Raw genomic sequence first — 21,490 nt, forward strand, 5'->3', positions numbered from 1 at the left:
AGAACCCTGAGCGGGCCTAAACGAGGAATTCCTTTTACCGCGAAAAGACTTATTCTTGTGAGAGTGGGGCAAGAGAGTGCTCTTACCCCCTGAAACACCTTTTATCAGTGAATCCAACGCCTCGCCAAAAAGGCGAGACCCCACGTAAGGAAAATTAGCCAGCGTCTTGCGAGAAGTTTGGTCAACCGACCAACTCTTCAGCCATATCAGACGACGGTTCAACACCGCTACACTGGATAGGCGCGCCGCCAAGGGGACCAAATCCAAGTCCGCATCACACAAATACATGACACCCTGATGAATTTGATCCACCATAGCCAACGTGGTCGGCGGAGCTGAATCAGTCACCAGGGTGCGCCTGAGCACCTGTTTACAATCTGCAATAGCTTGGGCTGCCATAATGGAAGCAAAAATAGGCTTCAGCATAGAACCAGCAACCGTATAAGCATGACGGGCAAGGGACTCCGATCTCCTGTCCGTAGGGTTCCGGAACACCGGGGTATCCTCAGCAGGAATCGCAGTAGACTTATTCAAAACGGCCACCGCGTGATCCACCTGAGGCGGTACACACCAACGCTCTTCGGTGGAGGGTGGAAATGGATAATGCAGTTTGAACCTATTTGACACAGAAAAGGGCTTCTTTAAATTGCACCATTGCTCATCAACAGCGTGTTGAAATTCCGCAGGGCAGGGAAAAACCTGCGCTGATTTGCGTTTCCTTTGCGTCCCATAAGAGGACATCAGAGCAGGAGGACTCGGTTCATCATGCAGGCGCAGCGTTTCTTTAATAGAAGTAATCAACTCATCCATGAGTGCAAGCTCTTCAGGCGAGCCAGTGGGAGAAGTATCAACCCCCTCCACCTCAGCCTCCACCTCAGACCCCATAAGGTCCAGAGAGGAGCGAGACCCTGAGAAGGGCACTCCAGCCATAGCAGCCCCATCGCCCTCTGAATCAGAGGAGACAGATAACCTGGGCCGTTTTGCGGATCGATCAGCCATCAGCATCTGCACCTGAGAAGCCAAGTTCGCTACAACAGCAGCCAGATCAGCCCCCTCGGGGGGTGCTGCAGCCCCTTGGCCCCCCACCAGGGCGGGAGGAAACTTGCAATCCTGAGAATCCATGCCCCAGTAATAAACTGAAATAAAGGAACTGCCCCTTTAACACCGCGGCGAGCGCAGCCCACCGCACACTACTGATGTACCAACCCCGCAGGGAAAATGAGCACTGAGCAAGGAAATGCAGGATAAGGAAGGTAAAAACCTGGAGAGACCACACAGGCTGCTGCCACCGATCTGTTCCAGTGAAAAAGGAAGTGATGCAATGGCTGACCGACCTATATAGCCTATGAAGGCTCCACAAACATAGCTGCTCGGCCGAGGGATTCAGGCCACAAGAAAATGGCGCCGACATGTGCTTGCTCGATCGTTCGTCGGCAAAATGGCGGTGGTTCGGCGCCAAAACACAGCGCTGTACTAGACAGGGCCGGTCACCACACATTATCCGAAAAAATGGCGGGCCGCATTAGCGGCCGCCACACAGCATGTCTGAGCCCAGTCTGCCCCATACATTACACACAGCAGAGCGGGAGAGCCCCCCCCCCCCCCCCCCCCGCAGCCCACAGAAAGGCAGCTACACAGGGATCTTAGGGAGCCCGCACTTACACAGACATGTGGGTCACACAGTCACAGACCGACACCCATACAGACAAGTCCCCCCATAGAAAGTTACTTACCCACAGGATGGCGTGGGGAGCGAACAAACCGCTATACAGATGACAGGGAGTGTCGCAGCCAGGACGCAGCGGACTGTGGTGCGAAACCGCAAAAATGGCGTCCAGTGAGGTAGCCACCTCACAGGCAGCATCCCTGCAGCGAACAGGGATGGGTCGTTCAATATGCCAGGGAAACCTGAGCTGAACGCTCGATGGCAGGCTGGGGAACCTTCTGGCTCTCAGCCCTGGGATCCAGGGCGGCCAGTCCGAGACCCAGCTCCGCACAATCATCTTCATCCGAAGAAAACTAAACTAAGGCTGATAAAATAACAGCTAAGTAAAAGAAAGAGAAAAATACTTAAAATAAAATCAAAAAAGGATAGAAGGCTGAGACTGAAAGCCCCAGCACAGGAAAAGCCATCTACTCCTAAGCTAGGCAAATTCAAACTGAGTTGAGGATGCTGGAAGCAGGGAGGTATTGACTGAGGGGACCGCCCAATAGGGGTGTGATTATGCTAAAAGATTTTGTATTAACAAATCTTGTTGCCTAGCTACTCCTACGGAGCAAAGGTCAATACCCATTGGTGAAGATTATGAAGGGGCGGCGACTGAAGGAGGACATAAGAGAAAAATGAAATTCACGATAGCATCATGACATACACGGAGGAGAGCACAGTTAACGAGTTTCACAAATTTATTTCCTTTATCATAACCCAATTAAGTTATTGGGTTATGATTAAGCGAATAAATTTGTGAAAGACGGTAACCATGCTCTCCTCCATGTATGTCATGATGCTAACGTGAATTTTGTTTATTGGATGTTGGAGGATTTTTATGGAATTAAGTATTTTTCCTTGTTATCCGGGAGAGGGACCCGGGAGAGTCTTTTTTTCCTTGTGCAAACTAAACTCCTTGGTTTTATTGTGAACTGTTAGACAGGACAAATCGTTTGCTGCAGGCTGGCTGGGAATTTTTGTTTATTGTTCTTTGGGGTACCACATCTGCCTAGGTCTCTCTGGAGCTAAAAGGATCACCAGAATGCCCTCAATCTTGATCCCAAAAAGCAAAAAGAGGAAGGAACTTAAGAGGAAGGAACCTCAAAGGAGGAAAGGGTGATCAGATCCCAAGGAGTCTCAAGAGAAATCACTGCTTCTGCTAGAAAATCCCGTAGCTTGGCTGGCCCACATTTGTGGGAAACAATTAAATCGGTGGATTTAGTTGGCTTTAGAGTTTATCTTTAACAGTTTCCCAAAAGTTACATTCAAGGCATGTCATAAACAAAACTCTCACAGTTGCTTGTGCTCTCAACCAAACTGTCAACTCATCAAGTGGCTAGGGTCATAAGAGATCAGATGTGCTGCACCATGGCAACTGCAGATTAATAGAGACTAAGATACAGCTTCTTTGGCTATAATGAATAGGAGTGTCCAAAGTCCAACATCATTGCTCTGCAGTCAGTGTTCTTGTTGTTTCAGGTAAATCTCAAGCCTGAATCTGGGTAACAGTTACTATAGCTTATATTAAGTTGCGGTTATTTATCCACTATCAGTAGCAATTGGCTGCTCAGGCACCAAATGTTCAATTGTGGGAGGCTGGGGAGACATATATTATCTGTCAATAATAACATATGAGTTAAAATGCTTAGGTTGGTAATGTGTAAGGGGCGGAGCCGACGATGTAGGATTTTGGTTAACATCTAGCTGAAGTCTAATCTTAGGCGGTACCTGTCATATGCTACCTGGACAAGTGAAGTGAAGAGCCACAGGTGATAGACATAGCTGAAACAAATCCTCCTACATAGATTTTTTTTAGTTTATCTGCAGTCTTCTCAAAAGAGCTTAAAAACGTTTTAAAAATATTTCTTTATCTGTCTCAGCACCTCATTGTCATTCACCGACAAGCTGCAGCCTCCATTGGTGATGTCCCACACTGTGGATTGTACAACTACATATGCTTTTTTTCACCAGCTCATAGTGCAATTTTAAATGTGAGTGGTTTTATTGATGCCATTTGAATACATGAAATAGTTTGTAAGGAAAGCACTATGATGGTCTGTATGCTTCATCTCTCGGTATATAATGGTAGAATTAGTGAATATCATATGCAGAGGGAATGGATGTGAAAGAAAGTTTCATAACCGCTTGCCGACTGCGCACAGTATATTTACTGCGGCAGTCAGCCCCGGCCAGGCAGAGTGACGTAGATCTACATCGCTAGCCTGTCACCGGATTTAGAGCCAATAGCGGGCGAGCGCGCGCCCGCCTCGTTCACAGAGGAGTCCGCGCGTGTGACCGGCGGACCCGATGTCCGCCGGTCACACTACGATCGTCGGTAGAGCGGGAGAAAGGCGGGCGGCTTATGTAAACAAGCCGCTTGTCATTCTCCCCTGTGTAAAAATGGAGATCAGACGGTTCTACTAGAAGAACCGTTGATCTCTGTTTTTACAATAGGAGACATGTCCCATCACAGTTAGAAACACGCCCCTAGGACACACTTAACCCCTCCCTCTCCAATACAGTTAACCCCTTCCCTGCCAGTGTCATTTTTACAGTAACAGTGCATATATATATATATATATATATATATATATATATATATATATAGCACTGATTACTGCAGTAATGTCACTGGTACCCCCAAAAGTGTCAAAAATGTCAGTCAAGGGTCCGATCTGTCCGCCGCAATGTCGCAGTACCGCAAAAAAAAAAAACGCAGATCGCCGCCATTACTCGTTAAAAAAAAAAAAAAAAGACAAAAATCTTTCCCTTTGTTAGTAAACGCGATAACTTTTGCGCAAACCAATCAAAATACGCTTTTTGCGATTTTTTTTTACCAAAACATATGTAGCATAAAACAAATTGGCCGAAAATGTTAAAAAAATTTTGAATTTTACATTTTTTTTTTGGGGGGGGGGGATTTCATGTAAAAAAAAGTGAAAAATATTGTTATTTTTGCTAAATTTACACTCTTTTTTTGTTTATAGCGCATGATCAAAAAATCGCACAGGTGATCAAATACCACCAAAAAAAAGCTCTGTTTGTGGGGAAAAAAAGGATGTGAAATGTGTTTAGGTACAGCGTCGCACGACCGCGCAATTGTCCGTTAAACTCACGCAGTAAAAAATCGCAAAAAACCCCTGGTCAGGAAGGGGGTAAAATCTTCCGGGGCTTAAGTGGTTAAAGAATACGGCCATAGATAACCCTTTAAGGGACAGGCGCATAAGACCTATTGCCCCAAGGTCAAATTAGGAGGTTAGCTGCTAATGGTGGTGGGATCATTCGCAAATGGTGTGTACAATAGAAGCAGAAATCTGGTAAATAATCACAGAGAAGTGAACCTTTGGTGAAATATAAAACATGTATTCTTTTTTTCTCAACTTTTTTACATGTATTGATCGGATGTTGGACTTACATGAGGACCGATTTAAGTTTTCACATTTACTATAGCATTGTAGCTTGTTTTACACAAACATAAGATATACAAATGCGGCGCTGTTCAAGTTGTAGTATTTTTTTTTTTTTAATTCAAAGTCTTTATTGAAAAAAAAAAAAAAAAAGGGAAACACATTTACAAGGAAAATACGTGCTCGTTGGAAAGAACAAAATGAAGCAACCGCATATCACAGAAATACAGTAGGTCATACACAGCAATGGGACAAGGTATAATACAACATCTCATCTGTGGTGGAGAAGGCCTCGGGAGGCGACTTTATTACACAGAGGTCATGGGCAACGCACCAAACATATGTGAAATTAAGCGCAGCTACCAGAACTTGAGGGCAGCGGCGAAGTGTACACCACGCATAATGAACAAGTAGGGGAACGCCATGGCAATTCTAGACACGCGTCTCCGGGGCCAGCACCCATCTATCCCATATCTTGTTATACTTGGACGGACAGCCTCGGTGGGTGTAGATCCGTTTTTTATAGGGCAAGGCAGAATTGACTTCCCTGAGCCAGTCATGAAAAGAAGAAGGCGTAGCTCGCATCCATTGTCTGGAGATACACTTTCTGGTAAGAAACAAAGTTTCATGTATAAACTGGGTGGTAAATCTATTCATGCTGACATCCGGAAAGATTCCGAGCAGGCATGGCTTCGGGGCCAGCGTTAGAGGGGAGCCCATGGTGTCATGGAGAAACCTAACCACCTGTGTCCAAAAGCCCTAAAATACGGGGCAGTTCCAAAGGAGGTGATAAAATGTTCCCGGTTCCCTTCCACACAAGGGGCATAAGTCTGAGGCATCACTTCGGTATTTGGCCGTTATGATGGGCGTCAAGTAGGCTCTGTGGAGTATATACAGCTGAGTTAAGCGGTCTGACAATTTTGGGGAAACCATTTTGCAGTTGTCAAGTGCATCTTCCTACTCCTCATCATCCATAGCCCCCACATCTCCCTCCCACTTAGTTTTAATGGCATAGGCAAGCACTGTAGAAGCCAGTAGAAGGAGTGCATTGTAAAGGTGTGAAATGAGCTGTTTGGGCTCAGATCCCCTGACTACCTCTATTATAGAGATCGGTGCTATATCTTGCACTGGTTGGGGGAATTGGGAGGAGAAAGCATGGCGGATTTGCAGGTACCTGAAAAACATATAGTTATGAAGGTCGTGCTGGTGTTTCAGGGCATCGAACGTTTTAAGGGTGCCATTGGTTAGCAATTGGGCGAGGAAGTGTACTCCATGCTGGGTCCAGACATGTGCATCAGGGTTGGAGGCAAATTCAGGCAGGCGAGGATTGTGCCACAAGGGCGTGTGTTCGTGGAGTGAGGGAAGGTCCAGTTTAGTGGACACCACATCCCATATTCGTCTGTACTGATACAACAGACGCTATAGCTGTTCGGCGCTCAGTCCCCCATACACCGGTCAGGATCAATGACAGAGGGTTCAGCAGTTGCGTGGGCCCAGCATGGAGTCAGAAGGGCCAGAAATCTCTCCCTATCCGAGTTATGGAGATGGAAAAAATGGGACAGTTGTGATGCTAGATAATACAAGTTGAAGTCTGGAAGTGCCAGGCCTCCCAGATCCGTGGGGTTTTTGAGCTTCCGCCAGGCAAGTTTATGTCGACTGGAACCCCAGACAAAGGGCTTGAGGATGGAATCAATTTGCAGGAAGTACTTAAGAGGTAGATAGATGGGGGAGTGCCAAGGTATATATAGCAGTTTGGGCAGTAAAACCATTTTAACCAGGTTAACTCAGCCTCGAACTCCTAACGGAAGGCGAGCCCAGGTCTGGGTTTTACACTTGAGCAGGGCAAGGAGAGGTTGTATATTGTCTGATAGGTAATTCCTCGGGGAGTTGGTGACCTGAATCCCTAGATATTTAACACGCTCCACCTGTTGTAGGGGGAAGCAAGGGTCTACACGGTAGAGGGAAACATCTATAGGCAAAATTTGGGATTTGTCCCAGTTTATCGTTAAACCCGAGTAACATCCAAAATGTTCAATAAGGGTCAAGGCGGTGTGAAGGGAGTCACCAGGATCAGCCAGGTACAGCAGAGTGTCATCCGCATACATGCCAATCTTTTCCTCCAGGGCGCCAGCTCGGAGCCCATGTACATCAGGGTGTGCTCTAATGGCTATTGCCAGAGGCTCAGCGACCAGGGCATAAAGGAGGGGTGAGAGGGGGCAGCCTTGTCTGGTTCCCCTGGTAAGGGGGAACCCGGCCGACGTCCTCCCATTAGCCAGGACTTTGGCAATTGGGGCCTGATAAAGCACACAAACCCACTTGATAAAATTGGAGCCAAAGCCATATCCCTCGAGGCAGCGCCATAGGAACCCCCATTCAACCGAGTCAAATGAATTTGCCGTATCCAAGGCCACTACAACTCTAGAGCCAGAATTGTCATGGCATGCTTGTAAGTTCATAAACAGGCGTCTCAATTTGAATGAGGTGTTCCTACCAGGCATAAAACCCGACTGATCCGAATGAATCAAGGACAGGATGACTTTATTGAGTCAAATCGAGAGTGCTTTGGCCAGGATCTTAACGTCCACTTGTAGGAGGGAGATGGGCCGATAGGAGGCCGGGAGGTAGGGGTCCTTACCAGGCTTAGGTATAAGCACAATGAGGGCTTCTTGCATGGAGGGAGGTAACGAGGAGGTTTCAAATGCAGTCTCGAACACATGCAGAAGATGGGGAACCAACACGTCTGAGTATGTGGAGTGGAATTCGATGGGCAAGCCATCCAGTCCCGGTGACTTAGACCTGGGAAATTTAGCTACAGCCTCCATGATCTCCTCCTGCGTGAATGGGGCCTCCAATTGCGTTATTTGTTCCTCCATCAATTGCGGGAGCACATCCCTCCTGCCTCAGTAGAAGTCCGCTCGGAGGAAACACGCCGTCACTAACTACATCCGCGGTCCGTACTGCAGGCGGCCACGGATCTACAGGGTTCCAGCAAGCTTATTATATCGTCTTAACTGTAAGTGCATCTTTGAGTATCAGCAATAAAAGTTATAAGGATAATGCACTATTAGTCCCCCCTTGTCTATTTTTGGGAAATCACCTGTGAACACCTGGATGAAGTTTCACTTCCAAGGGACAACAGGGAGCCGTAAGCTTGGGGGACGGTCATTACCATTGAGCTGAAAGATATCCAGAAGTTATCCATACACCTTAAGTTTTATGTCATCTGGTACTTCGCTATGGTCTGATTTTGTGTTTGTGAGATACACGTGGAAGCCCTCACCTGTGACAGCAGAGAGTAACACCCAGAATAAGAGTGGACCGGGATTGGGTTGAGACACCGAGAGATTAGTGAGACAGTTGCCTTCTGGTCTGAGCGATATGGTAAGAGGCCATACTTACTATCTGATTATTTCACGGTGACCTCCTGGAATTCCCAAGACACTACTGGGTTGACTATCCGCCCTTAACCTCTTTCTCTATGGTAAGGGGCTAATCCCCATTAAGGTGGTGGAACCCATCTGCACCCCACGGACCTAGAGGAACCCACTGAGTGGATTCTATTTTAGCCTGTGTGGGGACAATTGGGACTTTATGCACTTTTTTATATGTTTATGGACTATACACTGAGGTGGCAATCACTGAAATATTGGACACTTTTCTTTGAATCATTTGTGCACCTTGTTGGTTTATGTTGATACCACATTACCCATTCATCACTACCTATTTACCATAATACACCTATGTTTATGCACTAGGATACATAGTAATCACTATACACCCGTTTAAGTGCACATCAACCCTGGAACACATCACAGGTATATGGGGGACACTCATTATAGTGTCACCTTTTTCCTGATTTGTGACATTAGTGAATTTTAGCGCACCTGATTTCTTTTCTACAATTGCGGGAGCACGTCTGGGGACAAATAGATGGGGATTGGGAGTCATCGCCCAGGGCGGTGGAGGTATAGAGGTCTTGGAAGAAGTCCCTGAAAGTCTCCGTTACTAGGCCAGGGTCCGAAATAGGGGTGCCTCTGGGGGGGTGTAAGGTGATTACTACCTGGGGCCTGTTATTACTGTGAACTAAATAGGTCAAAAGCTTACCCGCTCGCTCACCGTGCTCATATAGTTTTTGTTTTTGAAAGAAGAGGGCCCGCCGAGCCTTTTCGTAATCCAGTTGTTCCACTACTAAACTAAGGAGTTTGAGCTGATCAGCCCCAGGGGGCGTTGGGTCAGCCACGAAGGCCTCCTCCGCCGTGGCCAGGGCCCGAGTAGCCTGAACATAGGCCCGTGCGGAGTCGGACTTGATGGCATTAAGAGTGGAGGTCAGGGCTGCCCTGGCGTGCAGTTTGAAAGTCTCCCAGACCACCAGAGGGGAAGCCGAGTCATCATTGTCAGCAAAATAATTGCTGCCAACCGGCGGCCATATTCCTCTCCTCAGGAATAGGAGAAAGCCAAAAAGAATTCAGTCACCAGGCTGGCCTGGCGCGATCACCCTGGAGTCCAATAGTCACCCAGTAGGGTCTGTGGTAAGAAAGGCCGTGGGCATGAAAGCCTGCATCTAGTAATCTAGGGAGTAGGGAAGGGGAAATAAGGATGAGATCGATACGGGACATCGAGCGATGAGTGGGGGAGTAGCAGGAGTAGGCTTTAAGAGAAGGGTACTTAACTCTCCAATTGTCCAACATGTTAAATTCCGCCATCAAACGGGCGAACCTAGTGGTTGTGGGCTGAGGCTGTACAGTCCCGGACACGTGTAGTCTAACCATACTGGGGTTCATGGTGTTGTTGAAGTCCCCCATCCAAATCACAGGAATGCGAGGATGCAACATCGAGAAATCCAGGCCCTCAAGGAGGATAACTGAAGAGAAGGGAGGGGGGACATAGAACGCCATGAGTAAGTAAGGGTCACCATACAGTAGTACCTCCAGAAACACATACCTGCCCATGGGGTCTACTAGGGATCCCCGAGGCTCAAAATGTACAGATTTTGCAATTAAGACCGCCACCCCCTGAGAGTGGGAGGTAAACATGGAGTGGGACATCCATCCTAGCCAGGGGCCCTTCAGTGCCTGTTGAAGAGTGCCATCCAGATGGGTCTCCAACAGGACCACAACGTCCGCCCTGTGGCACTTTATCACATCAAAAACTGCTGAATGTTTGACTTTGTCTCTAAGGCCACGGACGTTCCATGTTAAAAACTTAAGGCACACAACAAAATGTACGGGAGCTCCAGGGGTTCCGTTCGACCCACACATCCACCACAAAGCAGTAGTATATCGAGATAAAATGCATCAGCATATAGAACGACTGTATTCCCAACAATAAAGGAGAGCACTAGCACTACAGAAGTGTTAACACTTTTCAGATATCTATAGAAATGAAAAAAAAGAACAATATATTGTGACAATAAAGACGGCACACCCACCCACCCCGCCCACACCCCAACTTGTGCAGGCTTGCAGTAACTCATCCCAACCATAGAACCTGCGGGGTTTAAAAATCCCCTGAGAGTAATAAAAAATGGAAAAGGTCCAGCACAGCAGGAAAAATTGCAGAGAGAGAACAAAAACAGGAGAGTCCAGGGGCCTTGTAGAAAAACAGGTCCTGTCACCTACCGCGGTGACAGAGGGATAATTGGCAGGAGTGCCTAACATAGGCAATCTTGGAGAGCGAAACTTCGCTGGGTAGCATGGCATGCGAGTAGGACTGAGCATGGGCAAATAAGGGGAAACAGAGACAAGGGGGGAGGGGGAAGTTGAACAAAGTGTAGGGGGTATAATCATGCAGGTCTGTGAGGATAGCAGATCCCTTGCCAGGTGGGGGTTGTTAGAGTAGAGGGGGCAAGGTAAAGCAAATGTACCCAGCAAGAGGAAAAACCAGAGGTTAACAGGCCTCCCTGCGGGGGAGCCAGAGCAGCGGCAGACATCAAACAGCAGTACAGGTGACTGCAGTCCCGATCCAGGGGAGTAGAGAGGCATTAAGGGCAATGCGATGAGATAATAGCAGTCAAGCAGGAGAAATGTTTCAAGGGAGCAAAGGTCAGGTCTCATGAGGCACTACAGGGAGCTTTTCAAGTGGCTAGGCGTGAGGTGCAGTCAGCCCCGTGCCTCAAGGTGTTCCAGCCAGGAGATGGCAGCATCAGGGTGATCAAAAAAGTGCACTCTGTCTTCACCTTCCACACGAAGGCGGGCTGGAAACAGCATGGCATACTTTACATTCTTAATGCGGGGTCTGCGTTTAGCTTCAAGGAAGGTCTTGCGTTTTTTCCAGACTTCCGCTGAGAAGTCAGGGAAGAAAGCAAGTCTCCCATTGCCAAAGGGGATGTTTCCTTTTTCTCTGGTGAGCCTGAGGATCGTGTCTCTATCGCTGAAGTTAGGGACCTTGGCTACAAAGGTGCAGGGGGGGGGTGCCCCCTGAGGCGGCGGTCTGCCAGATAAGCGGTGTGCCCTCTCCACTACAAAGGTGGGGGAGAAAGCTTCATGGCCAGATGTATCAATCAGCAGTTGTTCCAAAAAGTCTGACGCATGAGACCCCTCAGCTCCCTCAGGCAGGCCTATCAGCCTAATATTACACCTCCGCATCCTGTTCTCCATATCATCCTGTTTTAACAGAAGCTGACTGACTTGCAGCTGGAGATGGTCTGAGGCATGCTGTAAGGGGGGCAGGGAATCTTCCACTCCACTAATCCTCTGCTCTGTGTCCGTGACTCTCTCCCTCAGTTTCTGTAAATCCTAGCAAACTAAGGATATGTCTATCTTCACCTCCTCTATTTTGGAGATGAGTAATGCCTGGCACTGGGAGATAGCCTCCAGGACCCGTGCTGTCTCGGCTCCCGCCGCGCTTACCTCCCCCCCCCTCCCCCGCCATCTTGGGACAAGGAGTCCTTATCCATGCGGCGGAATTTATCCAGTTATGTGGCCGTGTCCGCTGATTTTTTGAGCGGCGACATGATGCGGGGTATCTAGGGGGGGGTCCGGAGGTGCAGGGGAGGCAAACAAGGATGTCGGGGTACAGGATAAACGAAGTTAGGAGTAAAGGCCGGCGGAGCTCCTCTCACACACGTCCTACTGCATGCCTCTCCAGGCCACGACCCCAAGTTGTAGTATTTTAGTACATCAAAGTGGGTGGTATAGATCCCAGAAGCAACACAATTTTATTTTATTTTTCACTTTATTTGTACTTGTTTACTAATTTGTTTACAATGGTGTGCGCAAAAGTTTTGTTAGTAAATATTTTAGGTTAGTAGTTTAGTTACCAAGAGCCAAAAAATATTCACAATATGAAAGAGTTATAGCTGCAACTTTGTCACTTTGAGATCAAACAGTACGGTATTCTAAAGCCATCTAATTTTATGAGAGGGGAGCAATATTCTACTTTACTGTACCATACACTGCACAAGGCTTCCAATGTAATATAAATCACAGAACACAAGAGAAATGTAGCTAGAACACAACATAATGAAAGTGGTTTCACATCACAGGAGGATAAAATGTTCTCACCTATCATGGGTAATTTGCAGTTCTCCTAGCAGCTGATTGTTAAACCACTCATTGAAGTCAACACTGTCAAATAATTCATATGCAGCCAGTCCCACGGCATTGTAAACTGAAGGAAGATAAATGATAGGAATTAGTCACTGGTAACTGCAGAAAAAAAGGTCTACAACAGTAAAATCAAAAAACCTATTGAAATAAACACAAGGGCTTTGGCAAATCTGCAGGACAGCGAATGCGCTTTGTGTGCCTTATGAAATGAGTTAGGATGGGGCTTACCCAAAAACCCAGTTCAGAGAACCAAGAGGTGCTGACATGCTTAGAAACCAATAAGACAACATCTTTAGAGTGAATCTAATTCCAATTTTTAGTTTAGTAAGAAATGGTATAAAATCCCTATTAGGTTCTTAATGCGGTCTATATCCCTGCTACTCCCTGCTACCCCCTCTCTCTCTATCTATTTGTCCTACTGACCACTGTCATTGAGACTTAAAGTGAGACAACTTTAAAAAATGTTCCCTTATCACCAGAAAAAGAATGGATGAGAGAATCTTCCAATAGGAGTACTTGTTCTCTCACTTTTATGATTTCCCCTCATTCCTGTGTCTAGGGGAGAGAAAATGAGGGCAAACTCCTCAACGTGAGACAGATGGCAAAAAAAGCTGGTTTTAGGCTTAAGTTAATATAATTCAAACATTTTTAAGAAGTAGGGCTTCGTTTTTATACCTACTTTAAGTAGGAAGCTAGAATGTGAAGATGCATAACTTCCTTATGTATAACTGCTAGTACACTGGAAACTAACAGTCAAAATCTCCAAAGACAATATCTTAAAAGAGAAGTATGGTAATCCGTTTTTTGTAGAATCCTACTTACCTAGCTGGATGCAGCATCGATCCGATCCCAGGCCAGCTCTAACACTGAGTACCGATTGACCAAATACTAACGACCGCTCAGTTCTCAGGGCTCCCTAAGCAGAGAGCTGGGGACTGCCAACTGCAGCAGAAGTACACCCCAACAAGCTTTGGCTGTAGTTCTGCTTTAAGACTTAAAAAAACCCTTAAAGTGTATGTAAAACCGAAACGTTCTTTATAGTTTTGTATGGAGTGGTTCGGTGTTAAAAGCTCCATCAAGTTTTTATTTGGTCTGCATCCCTGCAGGACAGACACACAAGATCATAAAATGAGTGAAAATTCAACATTTTGTAGTTTTAAACTAGAAAAAGTTTTTCCACTATTCTTGTTCTGAGATAACTGACTAAAAGAAGATTTCAGCTCACTCGCTGCTGTGTTCCTAGAGACTGAAATCACCTTAATGGGACACAGGAAAACAGGGGGTGATAACTACTTCTCACTGATAAAATGTATTTAGATATATTAACCTACCAGGTAATTGAAAGATAATCAATAAAAAGAAATGGGGTTAGGGTACACAGATGATTTCTTTCTGGCAGTAAGTTGCATGAAATTAAGATGAATGCAAAAAGTAAGACATTAATATAGAAAATTCCTATTATTGCCCTGACTTAACCCGCTAGTCTAAAGTTCCTTCTTACTATAAAACACACACTTTGATTTATAACAGAAGACATTATGATACAGTTATTTCTTCTTAAGGAGTCACACTAGAGATCCAATATAGAGGTGTTTCCAGTCATATAAACATTACTAAGAATTAGGAACATTCTGTCACTAATGTAAAAATGCTTCTGGGCAGTGATCGTGCTTTAAATGACAGTTTCTTAGAGGCGTGCATGCCATTACATATTAAAGTGTCTAAGTGAATTAGCACTGTGACTTTTGGAGAAAGCCAGCTCATAGAGATAAAATAAAAGTTCAGAACAATATCTATTAGTGTTGCCGCTCTGTGGGAGTGGGACAATCTGAAAAGCTAGATGAGCGTGTAAGTGTAACAAATCAGTCAGTCAACTGCACCACCACAACTTTACTAAAGTTGGAATGTCCAGTCAATCATTCATCCTGAGCTTTGCAGATTCTCCACCAATTGTGATGCAACCCTCCAAATAAAGAGAGAGTGGAGCTTCGAACCTAGGAACACTTTATTTGTATTTTCTCAGAATTGGGGCCATTTACAGAAACCTCAAGGACTTAAAGAGGAACTTCACCCAAAAGGGCATTTCCCATCACACACACACAATCACGATGCCACATTAGGCACTTTGGGGGGTAGCGGATAACTGGTTTTGACCGGTACCCAATCCCACTTCTGGTGAGATGCACCCTGGCAATCTGAGCCGGAAGTTTGACACCCCCCTCCTTTCCCCACAGTCTTCTGGGACACGTCGCAGAAGACTGCGGGATCATTCATAAAGCGCTGCTTGTGGATTTTTAGTCATCAATGGAACACGAGAGCACTGATCACTATACTTGTAGTCCAGTGACACTTCCTCCAGCTTTCTCAATAAAAGTCCATACCTCAGTACAAACAGAGCTAGAGGAACAGTCATTAGCCTGGAATTGCATCCACTGATCAGGCTGCAATGCTTTGCAAGCTGATTTGAAAAAAAAAAAAAAAAAAAATGAAAAGACTAAATGCACATTGTTTTGCTAAAAATATAAATGCATTTATTATTTTTTTTTGTAAAAGATGGACTTAGACTTTATGGTGAAGCTCACATCCATGCATCTAAGCATAGTGTGTTCAAAAATGTGTGCTTGCTGCTTTATAACTGCAATTTGAAACAGCAACATCCTTCATGAAAATGATGACTAGTATCACAAGTATAATGAATAAAAAACACGCCACAGAAAAAGACGACAATCCATATGAATCTCTGTATCACATCATAAAGAGAACAATATGCTTATTTTTAACTGCAATAAAAAAGGAAAAAATACACAAAATAGAAGCTTCACCTTTAAGACTCCATTCACACTAGTAAGACTTGTCAGACGACTTGTGTGCCCTCAAGTCGCCCCAAGTCGCTTGTCATAACAAATGCAATGTAAATGAATTAGAGCCCTCTTAATATGCACTACTGAAGTCGCTCCGACTTCAGAAAAGGGTCCTATACTACTTCAAGGCGACTTGTATCGGACTTGTGCCAATAGACTTCAATAGGAGTCGCCTCCAAGTCGGATCCTTATCTTTTGTCAAGCGGCTGTGATCCGACTTTCCAGGAAGAAGAAGGAAAATTAGCCAGGCATTCCCCACATTGCAGCCATGCCTACAGTTCCTATATACCATTATCTCTGCCTGGTCTGTGTGAGTGGCACCGGTAGACACAGATAAGTAGCACTGGTGGGCAGTGGCACTGGTGGACACTGACACGTGGCACTGGTGGACACTGACACGTGGCACTGGTGGACACGGATTCGTGGCACTGATACGTGGCACTGGTGGACACTGATTTGCGGCACCGATACGTAGCACTGATATGTGGCACTGGTGGACACTGATTTGTGGCACTGATACGTGGCACTGGTGGACACTGATTTGTGGCACTGGTGGGCACTGATTCATGGCACTATGTGGCACTGGTGGACACTGATTCGTGGCACTGGTGGACACTGATTCGTGGCACTGATATGTGGCACTGGTGGGCAGTGGCACTGGTGGACACTGATACGTGCCGCTGGTGGGCAGTGGCACTGGTGGACACTGATACGTGCCGCTGGTGGGCAGTGGCACTGGTGGACACTGATACGTGGCACTGGTGGACACTGATATGTGGCACTGGTGGACACTGATATGTGGCACTGGTGGACACTGATACGTGGCACTGGTGGACACTGATACGTGGCACTGGTGGGCAGTGGCACTGGTGGACACTGATACGTTGGCACTGGTGGGCAGTGGCACTGGTGGACACTGATATGTGGCACTGGTGGACACCGATACGTGGCACTGGTGGATACTGATACGTGGCACTGGTGGGCAATGAGGAAATGAGTAAAAAAAAAAAAAAACAGAAAAGGGGAATTAGGTCACAACACATCATATTCTGATTGGCCAAATACAAAGTCGTCTTTCATATACGTCGCTTTAAATAATTCACAAGTCGCGCTGAAGTCGCGGTAAAGTCACGGTAAAGTCACGGTAAAGTCGCGGTAAAGTCACGGTAAAGTCACGGTAAAGTCGCGGTAAAGTCGCGGTAAAGTCGCGGTAAAGTCGCGGTAAAGTCGCGGTAAAAAGACGCTCTATCATGGGGTGACTTATGGTCGCGGTAGTGTGAACCGAGTCTTATTATATGGGAAACAAAATGTAAATAAACGGTCTGGTTGACAGGACATCAGTTTTAGTGGACTAACAGGTTTGGTTTAGTTTATTCAAGTTACATACCTGTTTCTTTAATTAATAGGGCATTCAAATCTTCTATTGGTGTTGGACCTGAAACACAGAACAAAATTCTCCATTGGCAAAATGACTAGATTTACACTAAACAATATGCTGCAAAAGGAGAGAGGACAAGCATTCCATAGGAAAGTTTTAGAAGGTTATGTTGTGGAAGAGTTAAAGCAATAACAAAGCCTTGTTTTTTTGTTTTAAATAAAAAACATGTTATTCTTACCTGCTCTGTGTAATGGTTTTGCACAGAGCAGCTCAGATCGTCCTCTTCTTGGGTGCGTTCACACACAGAGCTGCGGCTCGGCCCACCCCCTCCGTCTCCTTATTGGCTTTGATTTACAGAAGCCACAAGCCAAATCAGGAGTGCGAGTCCCCGGAGGTAAGGCTCTCGTGGACATTGCTGGATCGAGAGGAGGTTCAGGCAAGTATGGGGGGGGGGGGGGGGCTGCACACAGGTTTTTTACTTTCATGCATAGAATGCATGAATGTAAAAAAAAATCTTGTGCCTTTACAACCACTGTAACTTGCGGTAAAGTGAAATACCTCTAACATTTATTTTACCCCTTAAAATGCTCAGCTATAAGGGCTTTTGACTGGCCTTTCCTCCTTTTTCTATAGCAAAGACATTTCTTTGCAATGGTAAGCAGAGAGAAGTTTGTTAGACACTGAAGGCTAGACACTGTGCTGTGCATTTTAAGAATAGGATGTAATATGAAGATGGCGCATTGTTGTGTTCAGTGTGGTACAGTATGTACTCTCACCTATAAACCATTTATTTTTTTTCATTCAGTTAGCAGGCTTAATGAAAAAAACTCTCTCTTGCATTCACCTCATCCCCCCAGGACACTGCATTCCGAAAGTGGCAACCAATGTTGTCAGTATAAACTGATCAGAGGCTGCAGCTGCTGATTGAGAAAAATATTCCAGCATGTGCCCATGAGTTCTTTTGAGCGGGGATGGCCACACAATTTTCGAATGACTGAGGATGACCCCTAAAACTAAAGCAAACCTTAGATTATGCTATTTTCTTTCTTTCAACCATGGAAAGAAAATTGCTAGATTCCCTCATCAACACAGTCAGTGATGATAGGGGAATCCCTCCTGCTGTGCTATTGTATTCTGACAGTGAGAGGTTTCTCCGTTATCAAAATACAACGATCATTGCTGGCGGCTACAGTCACCGGCAGTGATTGCACAAGAAAAACCCAGACAGCCTGGTTGTACTCAAGTCGATTGATAGATCGACTTCAGTATGACCAGCCTGCCCATACATTTTGATCTGTCTATGGCCAGCCTTAGAGTAACTGGTCACCTGACTCATGATCTTAACACATGCTGTATTCTGTTCACAATTCTATCTACAGGGCTCTGCTATGTGATACTGCCGTGCATACTCAGGAGACAACAAGAACAACCACTGTTATACTTCAGGTGACCTTTCAACTCTTCCTCCCCGGGTCAAAAGACATCCTTAGTAAGTTAAACAAAATAATAAAGCAAAAAATCTGCAAAAGGTTCGCTTACACAAACATGATTCTTTAAGAAATTTGGATACTTGTATAAGTCCATTTATAACAGGTTTTCTTCAACTCCCATCAACATATTTATCTAGTAGTGCTGCTACATACAAATAGCATGATATGAAATAGCAAAACCAAATTATAACTTTCCTCATAGCTTTCCAAATTATTTACAAGTAAAAAAATAAAAGGCGTTGATTGCATAAGTATTCACCGTGTTTGCTGCAAATCATAGAACAAGAATTGCCTTCAGTCACATAAGTTGAAAAGAGTCCACCTGTGTACATTCAAAGTGCTAATGATCTTGAAAAAAATACTCCTTTTTTTCTAGAAGACAAGTATTTGATAGAGAATATATCTAAACAGCATCATGATAATCAAGAGGCTATCAAAACAAGTCTGGGAAGCAATTTTGAAGCATCAAGCAGAATTTGGTTAAAAAAAACTTTAAACCCAAAACCAAAATGAAAAATATTGCAGCTTATCAATCATATGAGGTAGCTGAATTTGTTTTTTGTTTTTTTAGGCTTTTTCCTTTGTTTTCCGCTGGCGACACACCTCATGTAATAAGAGTGCCCCCATTATGGATGAAGGACCACAGGGGGCACTTTTGCACATCAGCATTGTCAGTTTAGGAGGAGGGGAGCATTAGATGTACTAGAAGATTTAAATACACCAAAAAATTTAAGCCAAACTCCTGCTAATACTTTGTAAGCAGCTAACTGTTTTTTTTTTTTTTTTCTTTTGGGAAAAAGGTTTTACATAACTAAAAAAAGGTGACCATTGTAAGCACTGTTGTCAGTGACAAATGGTTTGTCTTATCCCTGAAACTGGTGCACACATTAAATTACCAAAAGTATTTTGACACACACATGAACTTTAACCTTCCTAGCGGTATTCCTGAGTGTGGCTCGGGGTTAATATTCAGTGCCAAAAGCGGTAACCCTGAGCCACACTCTGGATTACCTCAGAATGATACTCACCTTCCCCTGCGATCCCCCGCCGTCCTCCCCAGCCTGCCTCCCACCGTCCTCTCGCTGTGTGTTTGGCCGATGCAGGCACCTTCTTCCAGTTCCCTTCCCTGCGAGCACCGAATCACAGAGGGGGTGGAACCGGTGGGAGATTAAAGGCTTTTCCAGTGCCCTGCCTGTACTTTTTGCTGTGCTTTGTGCCTGGAAAATTGAGAACGTCCATGGCGTCCAAAAAGCATTCTTTTAGCTCAAAAACGCTTTTGGACGAACTGGAAAACAGCGACGGTGAATTGGAAATATTTGAAGAACTGAGTGATAGTGATTTGTGGGAAAATTCATCATCAGGTACTAAAAGTGACAACAGCAATGATTCTGTGACTGAGCTCAGCGATGTGCGGACTTGGTGCTCTATCGACTGTGGTACGGATCAGGCAGCACCCCCAAGTTTCCCATTTACCGGAGCACCTGGTATGAAAGTTGACGTTGACCATGACAACCCCTTGGCATACCTACAATTATTTCTAACCGATGCGGTTATTGAAAAAATAGTTACCGAGACCATCCGGTACAAAGAGCAACAATTGGCTACACATCGGAAGTTTGCAAGATGCAGAAAGTGGGAACCAGTGACCAAAGATGACATTGATACATTTCTGGGCCTAATAATTCTTCAGGGAGTGGTGGGGAAACACCTGCAGAAGTGGTATTGGACAACCAATACATTACTTGCCACTCCATTCTTTGGCACAGTCATGTCAGAGTACAGATTCTCCCTCATAATGAAATATCTCCACTTCAAAAATAATGAATTTGATGAAAATTATTATTATTATATTATAATTTATGATTCCGTGTTTTAAACTTTATCAAAACCAAGATGTCTACTAGACTCTTGTTTGGACAGATTTAAGTGCGTTATTCCTAAGAATTACAGGCCTAAAATATAAAACATATTTCCATGCAAAAAAATGTACCGCTTTTAGCACAAAATATTCTGACATAATCAGACCGCCAGGGAGGTTCCAGGAGTAAAGTCTTGAAGGTTTATCTTAATGCATTCTATGCATTAAAATAAAAAGCCTTCTGTGTGTAGCAGCCTCCCCAGCTACCCCTAATACTTACCTAAGCCCCATCTCTGTTCAGCGATGTCCACGAGTCCCTCGGCCATCCTGGGACTCTCCTTCCTGATTCATGCTTGTTATTTTTATTTTCTTTTAAAACAAGACTTAACAATCACTAATTATATCCCAGTCTTAATCCGTAGGGTTCAATATCGACTTGGGCCATTCTTTGCAGCTATAACAGCTTCAACTCTTCTGGGAAGGCTGTCCACAAGATTTAGGAGTGTGTCTATGGAAATGTTTGACCATTCTTTCAGAAACACATTTGTGTAGTTAGGCACTGATGTTAAGACGAGAAGGCCTGGCTCTCAGTGTCCGCTCTAATTCATCCCAAAAGATGTTCTATCAGGATGAGGTCTCCCCAAACTCACTCGTTCATGTCTTTATGGACATTACTTTGTGCACTCATCCAAATCATTTGGTGGAGGGGGATTGTGGTGTGGGGTTGTTTTCCAGGGGTTGGGCTTGGTCCCTTAGTTCCAGTGAAGGGAACTCTCAAGGCGTCAGCATACCAAGACAATTTCATGCTCCCAACTTTGTGGGAACAGTTTGGAGATGGCCCCTTTCTGTTCCAACATGACTGCGCACCAGTGAACAAACAAGGTCTATAAAGACATGGATGAGTGAGTTTGGCGTGGAGACTTGACTGGCCTGCACAGAGTCCTGACCTCAACCTGATAGAATATCTTTGGGATGAATTAGAGCAGAGACTGCGAGCCAGGCCTTCTCGTTCAACATCAGTGCCTGATGTCACAAATACGCTTCTGGAAGAATAAATAAACATTCCCATAGACACACTCCTAAACTTTGTGGACAGCCTTCCCAGAAGAGTAGAAGCTGTTATAGCTGCAAAGGGTTCGACCAACTTAATACTGAACCCTACGAACTGGGATGCCATTAAAGTTCATGTGTGTGTAAAGGCAGGCATACCAATACTTTTGGTAATATAGTGTATGCAGTGT

General features: G+C 45.2%; 1 protein-coding gene across 1 annotated transcript in view; it reads right to left on the bottom strand.

Annotated features, from left to right (window-relative positions):
• IPO11 (importin 11) overlaps window positions 1–21,490 on the bottom strand; it is a 926,630-nt gene that overhangs the window by 589,576 nt on the left and 315,564 nt on the right. Inside the window, exons 13-14 of the mRNA XM_082270245.1 lie at window positions 16,911–16,958; window positions 12,618–12,723 (exon numbers count right to left, since the gene is read on the bottom strand). Coding sequence (XP_082126371.1) covers window positions 12,618–12,723; window positions 16,911–16,958 — 154 coding nt within the window. The remainder of the gene's footprint in view (window positions 1–12,617; window positions 12,724–16,910; window positions 16,959–21,490) is intronic.

This window comes from Pelophylax lessonae (assembly GCF_965119305.1).
Source record: "Pelophylax lessonae genome assembly, chromosome: 1".
NCBI lineage: Eukaryota > Metazoa > Chordata > Amphibia > Anura > Ranidae > Pelophylax > Pelophylax lessonae.